The sequence below is a fragment of the Oncorhynchus clarkii genome, chromosome 5 (assembly GCF_045791955.1).
Source record: "Oncorhynchus clarkii lewisi isolate Uvic-CL-2024 chromosome 5, UVic_Ocla_1.0, whole genome shotgun sequence".
NCBI classification, from domain to species: domain Eukaryota; kingdom Metazoa; phylum Chordata; class Actinopteri; order Salmoniformes; family Salmonidae; genus Oncorhynchus; species Oncorhynchus clarkii.
Genome location: NC_092151.1, coordinates 45,624,862 through 45,639,655, shown reverse-complemented (window position 1 = coordinate 45,639,655; position 14,794 = coordinate 45,624,862). Strand labels below are relative to the sequence as shown.

The window sequence follows — 14,794 nt, the reverse complement described above, 5'->3', positions numbered from 1 at the left end:
CATAGGGTGGAGGCAAATTACACACCTCCAGGCTGTGTAAGGGCTATTTGACCAAGGAGAGTGATGGAGCGCTGCATCAGATGACCTGGCCTCCACAATCACCTGACCTCAACCCAATTGAGATGGTTTGGGATGAGTTGAACTGCAGAATGAAAGAAACGCAGCCAACACGTGCTCAGCATATGTGGCAACTCCTTCAAGACTGTTGGAAAAGCATTCCAGGTGAAGCTGGTTGAGAGAATGCCAAGCGTGTGCAAAGCTGTCATTAATGCAAAGGCTGGCTACTTTGAAGAATCTAAAATATATTCTGATTTGTTCAACAATTTTTTGGGTTACTATATGATTCCATGTATTATTTAATAGTTTGGATGTATTCACTTTTATTTTACAATGTAGATTATAAAGTAAAACCCTTGAATGAGTAGTTGACCAAACTTATGACTGGTACTGTATGCGCAATCGATATACCTACCTAGTATTAAGCCATTAGGCTACATCTGAGCCGCTTCAATATTCGTATCTATTATGCCTATAGGCTACTATTATCTAAAAGCTCACGCATTTGACAAAGCTTAACTTGCTACCTCAGGTCTAATTATTTGAATTGTTTAAATTGTGGAATATTTGTAGGCCTACTTGAAGCTCAATTCCTGCCTGCCGTTAAGCTACAATGATTTGTTGAGCAATTATCAAAACTATTGTTATCATATCCTATTTTTTAAGTCACATTGATATTTTCTATAGCGAACGTTTCTATATTCATTTTGGCTCACAATTCACACAAACTGAAGAAATGCTGAATTTACATAAACATTGCATACAAAATAGCACAAAAAAACAAAAAAAAATACATAACACAAGGCAAACATATGATACAAACAAATACATAATAAGTTTCAGAACATTTCTTCTCTTGATGGGGAAAACTAGTGTAATTATTATTATTATTATTTTTACATTTAAAGATGACTTTGAATAGCCATTTAATAGCTACAGCAAACTCTTACGCCGATATTCTATACTAATTTTCAGCACAGAAAAGCTCCTGTAACGACACAGTTCGGTTTCACGTCGTAACGAGTGTACTGCGTCATTTGGGAAACCGCTGCGACTTTATGGCCGTAATGCCTACGTTCCAATCACTATCAAAAACAGTGCCCGGGATAGATAGAGGCTTACTTTGGCTTTGTGGAAGAAGTGACGGAAGCAGCCTCTGGGGTCCTGCTGGGAGGTGCTGGCCATCTCCAGGATAAACTGCATAACAACAGCCTGGTGAGCTACCTGCTCCATCAACGCCTCTTTCTGTGGTTGAAAAAAAAAAAAATCTGTATAACATAAATACAATCTGTGTAGGATATGCTATAAAGTAAATGTTTGTAAACCTGAACTGTAAAAATCCAGGTTTATATATATATATATATATTTTTTTTAAAGGCCTCTTTCTGGCAGGGGAAAGTGGACAGGATGGAACCTTTCACTGTTACAACGACCTCTAACATTGGGCGGCAGGGTAGTCTAGCTTGTTAACAGTGTTAGGCCAGAAACCGAAAGGTCGCGGGTTCAAATCCACGAGTTGACTAGGTGAAAAATCTGTTGATATGCCTTTGAGCACAAGGGGTGGGGGTAGGGGGAGATGAGGCCTTTCTCCAGACTCTTGACACCCTATTCCCTTAAACAGTGCACTACTTTTGACCGAGGCCCATAGCACTATGGGGAGTGGAGTGAAAGGCACATGCCCCAGTGACCAACTGAAACACTGTGGTTGATATTAAAATATGGAGTTCTACCCTGCGTGTGAGCTTGAGGATAAAAGAAGGGAATGGTTATTAGACATTAGGAACAACTGACCGTATGCAGACAGTGAGTTCAACCTAGTTTCCTGACATGTTGCCCCCCCCCCCATTATTACAGGGAGTAGCTGTCGAGGTGGGGTGAAAACACCTCGATAATGGCGGTAGACATTCCTACTTAGACAGCAGCAATTAAGATGGCAGAACGAATAGAGGGCAGCCGGAACTCCGGGCCTGATCCACTCCACTGATGAGGCAGGACTTCCTACTTAACTTACTATGAATACATATGGAATAGCGCCCTCTGGTGGGCCTTATTGATAAACCCTCATACAATTTCAAGGCATTTATACAAATCTTACGCTGAAAATAAATGCTAATTGTAAAACAAACAAAAAAACGTTTATGCATCAACTCTGAACAGGAAACACAAGGGTGATATTGGCTGTTAGATAACATATATTGTATCAACTATTGTACACAGAACAGGACAGTGTGCGTGTGTGATTGTTCTGACCTCTTCAGCCTGTAGTCTGAAGCACCAGAGGATCAGGTAGTTGGCAGTCTCCTCACAGACGAGGTGAGGCAGGTCAGACAGGAACCGCTGGCTGTCATCCCACCTCCGCAACATGCCTGACCAATCACAATAGACCATTGGACCAATACCACTTCCTCCCCTAGCCCCACTAGAGGGACAACACCAGCAATGCATCGGATCTGCATAACTCAATTCTGAACTATGACAAGCTGTAGATTAAACATTTCACTCACCGAAATATCTAAATTCCTGTTCATACTTCTGAACAAAGGTTTTGCTCTGGTCATGATCCTCCAATTCAACGTTTTTACTTCTTGAATTAATAATACTCTATAGGGGGGAATAAAAAAAAAGAGAAACACTTGAGTCCGTAACACTCCTCACATCCTATTCAGAACCTAAGGTGTCAAGAAGAGAGCACACAAGAAATCAAGGAGATACAATTGAGATTCCCCTCGCAGTACGTGGAGAAAGATTGCATGTGTACTAATCAGGTAGGTCGCTTTACCATGGATGCAAACCTGCGAGGGTCCAAAAGAGTTTAAAAAAAATAACTGTTGCATATTTTCAGAGAATAACAAGTACATAAATACATATTTGGACAAACTCAATAGTCTGGAAATGTGTTTGGTGTAGGCTGGCATTGCTTAGTTGATTAAGTCGGTCGAATTTGATCCACAGAAGTGTAGTGGGCCATATCACAACGTGTTGCTGTACTCATGAGCGGCATGGTTCTCCATGTTTGAAGCGAGCCTATTGGCCTATTTGTTTGCCGAGACAGCATCTCACTGTAGTAGGCTGTGTTTGTTATTTGGATCTCCATTTGCCTTTTTGTTTACTGCGTTTGTTTACTGTTAATGTAACCATCTTAAATATAGATTGCGTCATGCCTTCATCGATCTGATATTTTGTTTACTAGGCCTACTTTCTACCACTGTTCTGTTTTGTTTGCATTCGCAGTTGTGTCAGTATTCTAAGCCAAATGGCTATTTAGTATTTTTGGGCTTAAGGGTAGGCCTTGTCAAAGGCTTAAGGGTAGGCCTTGACAAAGAGGTGAGGCTTTAGGAGGGACTGAAATATATTGATGGACTCAGTCACAGATGGCTGGAGGGAGGGAGTTCCAGAGCAGAAGGCCCTGTCGCCTGAGCTCTAACTTCAACTGGGGATAACAAGGTGGCCTGCTGTGGTGGAACGGAGTGCGCGTGTGGGTTGGTAGGGGAGAAGGTCTGAGGTAAGGGTGGGGTGGTGAAGGGCTTTGTAGGTCAGAAGGAGGATCTTGTAATCAATGCACTGGGAGACAGGGAGCCAGTGGAGTTCACAGAGGACAGGGGTGATGTGCTGCCAGAACTTAATGTGGGTGAGGACTTCAGAGTTTTGAACCATTTGGAGCTTATGGAGGGAGCTTGAGTTGATGCCGAAGAGGAGCGTGTTGCAGTAGTCGAGATGGGAGGAGATTTATTCATGTATGAGAGTTTCCGCAGCTGGACGGGATAGGGAAGACCTGATTTTGTCAATGTTGCGGCGGTGGATGAATGAGGATTTGACAGTGTCTTATGTGGTGGTCAAAGGACAGGGAGGAGTCCAGGATGACGCCAAGGTTGCGTGCATGGAGGGAGGGAGAGACATACAGTGGTGTTGTCAATGGTGAGGTTGCCAGCTTTGGTGAGGGTGGATTTGGTGCCTATGAGGAGGAGTTACGTTTTATCACTGTTTTGTTTTGTAGCATCCATGTTTGTATTGCAGGGAGGCAGGATTCAATGTGGGTCAGAGGTGGTTTGACAAAGCAGTGGAAGTCAAGGTTGAAGTGACGGAGGATATGATTAAGGAGGAGGAAGTAGATGATGAAGAGTAAGGGACCCAGCACAGGGCCCTGGGGGACACCATGTATAATTGCAGCTGAGTCGGAGTTGAGGCCATTGAGGAAAATGTAGTGGGTCCGGTTTGTGAGATACACTATATATACAAAAGTCTGTGGACACCCCTTCAAATGAGTGGATTCTGCTTTTTCAGCCACACCCGTTGCTGACAGGTGTATAAAATCAAGCACACCCCCATGCAATCTCCATAGACAAACATTGGCAGTAGAATGACCTTACTGAAGACCTCTGTGACTTTCAACGTGGCAACGTCATAGGATGCCACCTGGACAAAAAATGTCTGCCCTGCTAAATCTTCCCCGGTCAACTGTAAGTGCTGTTATTGTGAAGTGGAAACGTCTAGGAGCAACAACGGCTCAGCCGCGAAGCGGTAGGCCACACAAGCTCACAGAACGGGACTGCAGAATGCTGAAGCACGTAGCGCATAAACATCATCTGTCCTCGGTTGCAACAGTTCCAAACTGCCTCTGGAAGCAACGTCAGCACATTAACTTTTTCTCTGGAGCTTCATGAAATGGGTTTCCATGGCCGAGCAGCTGCACACATGCCTAAAATCATGTGCAATGCCATGCATCGCCTGGAGAGGTGGAAACACGTTCTTTGGAGTGATGAATCACATTTCACCATCTGGCAGTCCGACGGACAAATCTAGGTTTGGCGGATGCCAGGAGAACACTACCTGCCCGAATGCATAGTAAACATAGTTTACAGTGCCAACTGTAAGTTTGGTGGAGGATAAATAATGGTCTGGGGCTGTTTTTCATGGTTAAGGCTAGTCCCCTTAGTTCCAGTGAAGGGAAATCTTAATGCTACAGCATACAATAATATTCCAGACAATTCTGTGCTTCCAACTTTGTGAAAATAGTTTGGAGAAGGCCCTTTCCTGTTTCAGCATGACTATGCCCCCGTGCACAAAGCAAGGTCCATACAAAAATTATTTGTCGAGATTGGTGTGGAAGAACTTGACTGGTCTGCACAGAGCCCTGACCTCAATCCCATTGAACATCTTTGGTATGAATTGGAACGCCGACTGCGAGCCAGGCCTAATCGCTCAACATCCGTGCCTGAGCTCACTAATGCTCATGGCTGAATGGAAGCAAGTCCCCACATCAATGTTCCAACATCTAGTAGAAAGCCTTCCCAGAAGAGTGGAGACTGTTATAGCAGCAAAGAGGGAACCAAGTCTATGCCCATGATTTTGGAATGAGATGGTCGACAAACATACACTGCTCAAAAAAATAAAGTGAACGCTTAAACAACACAATGTAACTCCACAATGTAACTCCAAGTCAATCACACTTCTGTGAAATCAAACTGTCCACTTAGGAAGCAACACTGATTGACAATAAATGTCACATGCTGTTGTACAAATGGAATAGACAACAGGTGGAAATTATAGGCAATTAGCAAGACACCCCCAATAAAGGAGTGGTTCTGCAGGTGGTGACCACAGACAACTTCTCAGTTCCTATGCTTCCTGGCTGATGTTTTGGTCACTTTTGAATGCTGGCGGTGCTTTCACGCTAGTGGTAGCATGAGACGGAGTCTACAACTCACACAAGTGGCTCAGGTAGTGCATCTCATCCAGGATGGCACATCAATGCAAGCTGTGGCAAGAACGTTTGCTGTGTCTGTCAGCGTAGTCTCCAGAGCATGGAGGTGCTACCAGGAGACAGACCAGTACATCAGGAGACGTGGAGGAGGCCGTAGGAGGGCAACAACCCAGCAGCAGGACCGCTACCTCCGCCTTTGTGCAAGGAGGAGCAGGAGGAGCACTGCCAGAGCCCTGCAAAATGACCTCCAGCAGGCCACAAATGTGCATGTGTCTGCTCAAACGGTCAGAAACAGACTCCATGAGGGTGGTATGAGGGCCCAACGTCCACAGGTGGGGGTTGTGCTTACAGCCCAACACCGTGCAGGACGTTTGGCATTTTCCAGAGAACACCAAGATTAGCAAATTCGCCACTGGTGCCGTGTGCTCTTCACAGATGAAAGCAGGTTCACACTGAGCACATGTGACAGACGTGACAGAGTCTGGAGACGCCGTGGAGAACATTCTGCTGCCTGCAACATCCTCCAGCATGACCGGTTTGGCGGTGGGTCAGTCATGGTGTGGGGTGGCATTTCTTTGGGGGGCCGCACAGCCCTCCATGTGCTCGCCAGAGGTAGCCTAACTGCCATTAAGTACCGAGATGAGATCCTCAGACCCCTTGTGAGACCATATTTATTTATTTAATTTTTTATTTCACCTTTATTTAACCAGGTAGGCTAGTTGAGAACAAGTTCTCATTTGCAACTGCGACCTGGCCAAGATAAAGCATAGCAATGTGAACAGACAACACAGAGTTACACATGGAGTAAACAATAAACAAGTCAATAACACAGTAGAAAAAAAAGAGAGAGTCTATATACATTGTGTGCAAAAGGCATGAGGAGGTAGGCAAATAATTACAATTTTGCAGATTAACACTGGAGTGATAAATGATCAGATGGTCATGTACAGGTAGAGATATTGGTGTGCAAAAGAGCAGAAGAGTAAATAAATAAAAACAGTATGGGGATGAGGTAGGTAAAATTGGGTGGGCTATTTACCGATAGACTACGTACAGCTGCAGCGATCGGTTAGCTGCTCAGATAGCAGATGTTTGAAGTTGGTGAGGGAGATAAAAGTCTCCAACTTCAACGATTTTTGCAATTCGTTCCAGTCACAGGCAGCAGAGAACTGGAACGAAAGGCGGCCAAATGAGGTGTTGGCTTTAGGGATGATCAGTGAGATACACCTGCTGGAGCACGTGCTACGGGTGGGTGTTGCCATCGTGACCAGTGAACTGAGATAAGGCGGAGCTTTACCTAGCATGGACTTGTAGATGACCTGGAACCAGTGGGTCTGGCGACGAATATGTAGCGAGGGCCAGCCGACTAGAGCATACAGGTCGCAGTGGTGGGTGGTATAAGGTGCTTTAGTGACAAAACGGATGGCACTGTGATAAACTGCATCCAGTTTGCTGAGCAGAGTGTTGGAAGCTATTTTGTAGATGACGTCGCCGAAGTCGAGGATCGGTAGGATAGTCAGTTTTACTAGGGTAAGTTTGGCGGCTTGAGTGAAGAAGGCTTTGTTGCGGAATAGAAAGCCGACTCTAGATTTGATTTTCGATTGGAGATGTTTGATATGAGTCTGGAAGGAGAGTTTACAGTCTAGCCAGACACCTAGGTACTTATAGATGTCCACATATTCAAGGTCGGAACCATCCAGGGTGGTGATACTAGTCAGGCGCGCGGGTGCAGGCAGCGAACGGTTGAAAAGCATGCATTTGGTTTTACTAGCGTTTAAGAGCAGTTGGAGGCCACGGAAGGAGTGTTGTATGGCATTGAAGCTCGTGCGGTTGGGCCTGGGTTCCTCCTAATACAAGAAAATGCTAGACCACATGTGGCTGGAGTGTATCAGCAGTTCCTGCAAGAGGAAGGCATTGATGCTCTGGACTGGCCCGCCCGTTCCCAAACCTGAATCCAATTGAGCACATCTGGGACATCATGTCTCGCTCCATCCACCAACGCCACGTTGCACCACAGACTGTCCAAGAGTTGGCGGATGCTTTAGTCCAGGTCTGGGAAGAGATCCCTCAGGAGACCATCCGCCACCTCATCAGCAGCATGCCCAGGCATTGTAGGGAGGTCATACAGGCACGTGGAGGCCACACACACTACTGAGCCTCATTTTGACTTGTTTTAAGGACATTACATCAAAGTTGGATCAGCCTGTAGTGTGGTTTTCCACTTTAATTTTGAGTGTGACTCCAAATCCAGACCTCCATGGGTTGATAAATTTGATTTCCATTGATCATTTTTGTGTGATTTTGTTGTCAGCACATTCAACATTGTAAAGAAAAAAGTATTTAATAAGAATATTTCATTCATTCAGATCTAGGATGTGTTATTTTAGTGTTCCCTTTATTTTTTTGAGCAGTGTATTTCCACATGCTTTTGGTCATGTAGTGTATGATTGTAGCCAGAAAAGTGTAGTGCCCTCAACACCCAGACCCTCAAGCCGTTTCTACACGATTCACACGGATGACCTATTTTGAGATAATGTCGCAGAGAAGTAGCAAGTTCGCATCCCTTTTATTATTGTCAGGGACATCTAACTTGGTATTTTTATCTTGTGAAAGCGCGAACCACTGCTTTTAAATCAGGGCAAGGTGACCGGAAACATGACCGAATACAAACAGTGTAGCTATTCCCTCCGCAAGGCAATCAAACAAGCTAAGTGTCAGTATAGAGACAAAGTAGTCGCAAATCAACGTCTCAGACATAAGAGGTATGTGGCAGGATCTACAGTCAATCACGGATTACAAAAAGAAAACCAGCCCCGTCGCGGACCAGGATGTCTTGCTCCCAGACAGACTAAACAACTTATTTGCTCGCTTTGAGGACAATACAGTGCCACTGACACGGCCCGCTACCAAAACCTGCGGACTCTCCTTCACTGCAGCCGACGTGAGTAAAACATTTAAACGTGTTAACCCTTGCAAGGCTGTAAGCCCAGACGGCATCCCCAGCCACGTCCTCAGAGCATGCGCAGACCAGCTGGCTGGTGTGTTTACGGACATATTCAAATCAATCCTTATCCCAGTCTGCTGTTCCCACATGCTTCAAGAGGGCCACCATTGTTCCTGTTCCCAAGAAAGCTAAGGTAACTGAGCTAAATGACTCACTTCCGTCATCATGAAGTGCTTTGAGAGACTAGTCAAGAACCATATCACCTCCACCCTACCTGACACCCTAGACCCACTCCAATTTGCTTACCGCCCCAATAGGTCCACAGACGACTTAATCGCAACCACACGGCACACTGCCCTAACCCATCTGGACAAGAGGAATACCTATGTGAGAATGCTGTTCATTGACTACAGCTCAGCATTTAACACCATAGTACCCTCCAAACTCGCCATCAAGCTCGAGACCTGGGTCTCGACCCCGCCCTGTGCAACTGGGTACTGGACTTCTTGACCGGCCGCCCCCAGGTGGTGAGGGTAGGTAACAACATCTCCACCCCGCTGATCCTCAACACTGGGGCCCCACAAGGGTGCGTTCTGAGCCCTCTCCTCTACTCCCTGTTCACCCACGACTGTGTGGCCATGCACACCTCCAACTCAACCATCAAGTTTGCAGACGACACTACAGTGGTAGGCTTGATTACCAACAACGACGAGACGGCCTACAGGGAGGTGGTGAGGGCCCTCGCAGTGTGGTGTCAGGAAAATAACCTCACACTCAATGTCAACAAAACAAAGGAGATGATCGTGGACTTCAAGAAACAGCAGAGGGAGCAGCCCCCTATCCACATCAGTAGTGGAGAGGGTGGAAAGTTTTAAGTTCCTCGGCGTACACATCACGGACAAACTGAAATGGTCCACCAACACAGACAGCGTGGTGAAGAAGGCGCAGCAGCTCCTCTTCAACCTCAGGAGGCTGAAGAAATTTGGCTTGTCACCAAAAACACTCACAAACTTTTATAGATGCACAATCGAGAGCATCCTGTCGGGCTGTATAACCACCTGGTACGGCAACTGCTCCACCCATAACCATAAGGCTCTCCAGAGGGTAGTGAGGTCTGCACAACGCATAATCGGGGGCAAACTACCTGCCCTCCAGGACACCTACACCACCCGATGTCACAGGAAGGCCAAAAAGATCATTGAGGACAACAAACAACCACCCGAGCCACTGCCTGTTCACCCTGCTATCATCCAGAAGGCGAGGTCAGTACTGGTGCATCAAAGCGGAGACCGAGAGACTAAAAAACAGCTTCTATCTCAAGGCCATCAGACTGTTAAACAGCACCACTAACATTGAGTGGCTGCTGCCAACATACTGACTCAACTCCAGCCACTTTAATAATGGAAAAATTGATGTCAAAAATGTATCACTAGCCACTTTAAACAATGCCACTTAATATAATGTTTACATACCCTACATTACTCATCTCATATGTATATACTGTACTCGATACCATCTACTGCATCTTGCCTATGCTGTCCTGTACCATCACTTATTCATATATTTGTATGTACATATTCTTATTAATTCCTTTACACTTGTGTGTGTATAAGGTAGTTGTTGTGAAATTGTTAGGTTAGATTACTCGTTGGTTATTACTGCATTGTCGGAACTGGAAGCACAAGCATTTCGCTACACTCGCATTAACATCTGCTAACCATGTGTATGTGAAAAATACAATTGGATTTGATTTGTGTTTCAATGAGTGTGTGTAGGTTTCCATAGTTACCTTGTCAAACACATCCTGGCTGCTGTCAGCACTGAGCACAGGGCTCCTGCTGCCTCCCAGCATGTTCTCCTTCCGGCGCCACTCTTGTTCCGTCTGGGAGAGCTCTGATTGGCTGGCAATGGCGCGGGCATGCTCCTGCTCAACACTCTCGGAGCCGTGCAGCTCCAGCCCACACAGTTGGTCCTGAGCCTCCACCAGCTGCCAGCTGGACACGATGGAGGCCTTCACACACTGCTGCTGACTCTGGCACAGGGACGCCATACTGTCTTCTGATGCAGAGGCCATGCACTCTTTAACGAAAACACCCTGGTCACAGAGAGGAAAAAGAGTTGTTTGTTATGAACAACTGATGGAGGCCTTAACCCACTGCGGCTGGCAGAGATGCCATGGACATGCAGCTGCACCCTGGGGTCACAGAGGGGTGAAGAGTTCATTAACAACTGATATCTTGACTAGAACCAAAGAAATATGATCATATTACTCTGGTGCTAGCCTCTCTACACTGGCTTCCTGTTAAGGCTAGGGCTGATTTCAGGGTTTTACTGCTAATCTACAAAGCATTACATGGGCTTGCTCCTACCCATCTCTCCGATTTGATCCTGTCATATATAAGTACGCTACGGTCACAAGACGCAGGCCTCCTCATTGTCCCTAGAATTTCTAAGCAAACAGCTGGAGGGAGAGCTTTCTCCTATAGAGCTCCATTTTTATGGAATGGTCTATCTGTCCATTTGAGAGACGCAGACTCTGTCTCGACCTTTAAGTCTTTACTGAAGACTCATCTCTTCAGTAGGTCCTATGATTGAGTGTAGTCTGGCCCAGGGGTGTGAAGGTGAACGGAAAGGCACTGGAACGACAAACCACCCTTGCTGTCTCTGCCTGGCGGGTTCCCCTCTCTCCACTGGGATTCTCTGCCTCTGACCCTATTACGGGGGCTGAGTCACTGGCGTACTGGTGCTCTTCCATGCCGTCCCTAGGAGGGTTGAGTCACTGATGTGATCTTCCTGTCCGGGTTGGCACCCCCCTTGGATTCGTACAGTGGAAGAGATCTTCATGGGCTATACTCAACCTTGGCTCAGGGTAGTAATTTGGTGGTCAGATGATATTCCTCTAGTGGTGTGGGGGCTGTGGGTGGGGTTATATCCTGCCTGGTTGGCCGTGTTTGGGGGTATCGTCGGACGGGGTTTCAGCCTCCAGTATTTATGCTGCAATAGTTTGTGTCGGGGGGCTAGGATCAGTCTGTTATATCTGGAGTATTTCTCCTGTCTTATCCGGTGTCCTGTGTGAATTTAAGTACGCTCCCTCTAATTCTCTCTCTCCCCCTCCCCTACTGGAGGACCTGAGCCCTGGGACCATGCCTTAGGACTACGTGGCCTGATTACTCCTTGCTGTCCCCAGTCGAAGTGGTAGTGCTGCTGCTCCAGTTTCAATTGTACTGCCTGCAGCTATGGAACCTTGAACATTGTCCCGGACCTGCTGTTTTCGACTCTCTCTCTCCCTCACCCGCTGTCTAACTCTGAATGCTCGGCTATGAAAAGCCAACTGACATTTACTCCCGAGGTGCTGATCTGTTGCACCCTCTACAACCACTGTGATTATTATTATTTGACCCTGCAGGTAATTTATGAACGTTTGAACATCTTGGCCATGTACTGTTATAATCTCCACCCAGCACAGCCAGAAGAGGACTGGCTACCCCTCTGAGCCTGGTTCCTCTCTACATTTCTTCCTAGGTTCCTGCCTTTCTAGGGAGTTTTTCCTAGCCACCGTGCTTCTACATCTGCACTGTTTGGGGTTTTCGGCTAGGTTTCTGCATAGCACTTGGTGACATCGGCTGATGTAAGAAGGGATTTATAACTAAATGTGATTGGATATCAATCAATTATCTTTATATTCTATTTTGCTGGTGGCTCTGGGACAGAGATGGCATGAACTCTACACCACCATGGTCACAGAAGAGAAAAACAAAATAGCTTATTATGACTGATATCAGAAAATCTGTTACATTACATTCTGCAGCAGAATATTAAAGCTACAATCATCAGGGCCTGTATTCAAAAAGTGTCTCAGAGTAGGATATGAGATATATGAGATATATGGTCCTCCCTGTAATCTTATTCGTTGTGATTTTAAAGGCAAAACTGAACCTTGAGCAGCAGTCCTAGTTGGAGATGCTTTATGAAAACGGGCTCTGGTCGGAATGAAAAGTGGGTCCGGGCTCCCAATACTGCCTGTCCTCCATTGCAGCTGAAATCTCATCCTCCTTGATGATGCAATGCAGTAACTCTGTTAGGGTGATGTGTGTACAATGGATGTGCAAACGGACATGTAAAAACACAGGTTGTGTAGCTTTGCATAACACGCTAACAATAACAACAATATGTACCACCCCACTCTAGCTACAGCTGTCAATACAATACTGTATGGATACTTCCGGCAAGAGGTGACACACATACTAGTTATGGGTGCTTATATCATTCATGGTACCTGAGATAGCTAAGTAGCTAGTTACTGCTTGACTGGCTAAAGCAACAATACAGCAAGTACTACTAACATCTGCTAAACATGGGTATGTGACCAATAAAATTAGATTTGAGAAGTATATGGTGTAACGTTAACTAGTGTTCTATGCACCAATTCGCCGTGCAATATTGGTAAGCATCTACATTACAGTGGCGAAAACTGGCTGTGTGTCGTTTGCTGAGCTAGCAGACTCAGCTAGAGCTAGCTAGTGGCCTCTTTCGAATCCCAGAATGGAAATCTACAGAGGTAACGTTAGCTATCACACACAGTCTGATTTACTAGGCAAGCTAGGTAGCTAACGTTAGTAGCTAACCCAACACAGTACTGTAAGATCAGTCGTTACAGATTGACTCAATACCAACTCAGACTCGTTTCCATTGTTGACTTTATGAAATGAAATGGAATTGTTAACTAGCCAACAGCAAACTGCAGCTAGTATTATCAGAGATCATTCGGCAAGGGTGTCGAATAGCTAGCAGCTATTGAGAAGGGGGGTGCCTAAACTAGCGTGCTGAGGCTTTTTTTCCTGGATGACTGACGTAACGTTAGCTCCGTTGCTACCCGTTTAGTACGAATCAATTGGTAAAGTGCATTGGCCTTTAGCCCCACAATACCTGCAGTGGAGTGCTGTAAAAGCTACCGTTACTTGGTACAGCAAAGGCACTGCAGCTCTCTTCTTCGTCTGCTAACATGGGGAAGGTTATAGTCCCGAACCCCTCCATCGCTGCTGCTCCTCCTCGAGCCGCTCCAAAACACCGCCACTGAGTTCTAGAACCTGTCACACTAGAGAAAATATACTGCCTAAATTCTTCCCAAGACAGGCAATGATCTAGCCAAACAAACAGCTGTGATATTTGGGTAAATCAGAGCACAAAAATACAGCAGCCTCTTCAATCAACTTCATCCTCCATGTTTTTTTATTCAAGTACCACGTGTTGTGGAACTTTGATCACGTGGTAAATCTGTTTTTGGTGTTGTTAAAATGTGTATTTGATGACCACGATTACTATACATTGTGTAAGGGATAATCAACGATGGGGCTATGCGTTCTATGGGAAACAATGAACAACGTGGAAGGTTTGTTCCATGACGTGCTACTGGAGTGGAACTGACCTTCCACGGAATTGCATTATTTTTCAGTGAATGCATAGAGCCCCGAGTTGATTATCCATTTTATACCATGGTTATACATTAACACATTTGCTGCTATAAAAATGTGTTAAACATCCACCGAAGTAGCTGGCAAGTTTACTAGATAGCTACAGTAGTTGCCGTGGTAACCAAACAAACAGACTTGCTAGTTAAACGAACCAAACCATAATCAGTCCTCGCTTGCCGTTATGAAAATCGAATTCAACAATGCCAATAATGTTTTCAATTTGACTTTTGCGTTCAAAAAGCAGCTCCAACATAGAATATGTAAGAATTAACTATAGCCATTGAATGCTACAGTGCAAAAATACTGTGCGTTATAGGGAAACCATGCACGATCTATAGTATGTTATGAACAGTGTGGACTAAGTTTTGTAGACTTTCCCCTTTGCAATAATTGTTTTTTAAATGTCGCGTTGTTTATAAGGAGCGCAAAGGAGATGCGTTCCCTAACGGAAATATGCAACGCGGAAATAGAGTCTCGCTAGCTCGGGCTTGTCTCTGCCCGCCATCACTAATTTGTTCCCATTGGAAACGACAGGCTGTGGTCTAGTCTTAAAACCCTTTGAATATACTGTACCACCGTTAAGGGCTGTTCTTAGGCAGGACGCAATGCCCTCCGTGCAGA

General features: G+C 45.5%; 1 protein-coding gene across 1 annotated transcript in view; it reads right to left on the bottom strand.

Moving 5' to 3' along the window:
• LOC139408913 (hsp90 co-chaperone Cdc37-like 1) overlaps nucleotides 1-13,945 on the bottom strand; it is a 24,475-nt gene extending 10,530 nt beyond the window's left edge. The window contains exons 1-5 of the mRNA XM_071153367.1: nucleotides 13,629-13,945; nucleotides 10,492-10,797; nucleotides 2,562-2,658; nucleotides 2,308-2,423; nucleotides 1,180-1,302 (exon numbers count right to left, since the gene is read on the bottom strand). Coding sequence (XP_071009468.1) covers nucleotides 1,180-1,302; nucleotides 2,308-2,423; nucleotides 2,562-2,658; nucleotides 10,492-10,797; nucleotides 13,629-13,736 — 750 coding nt within the window. The 5' untranslated portion in view covers nucleotides 13,737-13,945. The remainder of the gene's footprint in view (nucleotides 1-1,179; nucleotides 1,303-2,307; nucleotides 2,424-2,561; nucleotides 2,659-10,491; nucleotides 10,798-13,628) is intronic.
• Nucleotides 13,946-14,794: the final 849 nt, after the last annotated feature.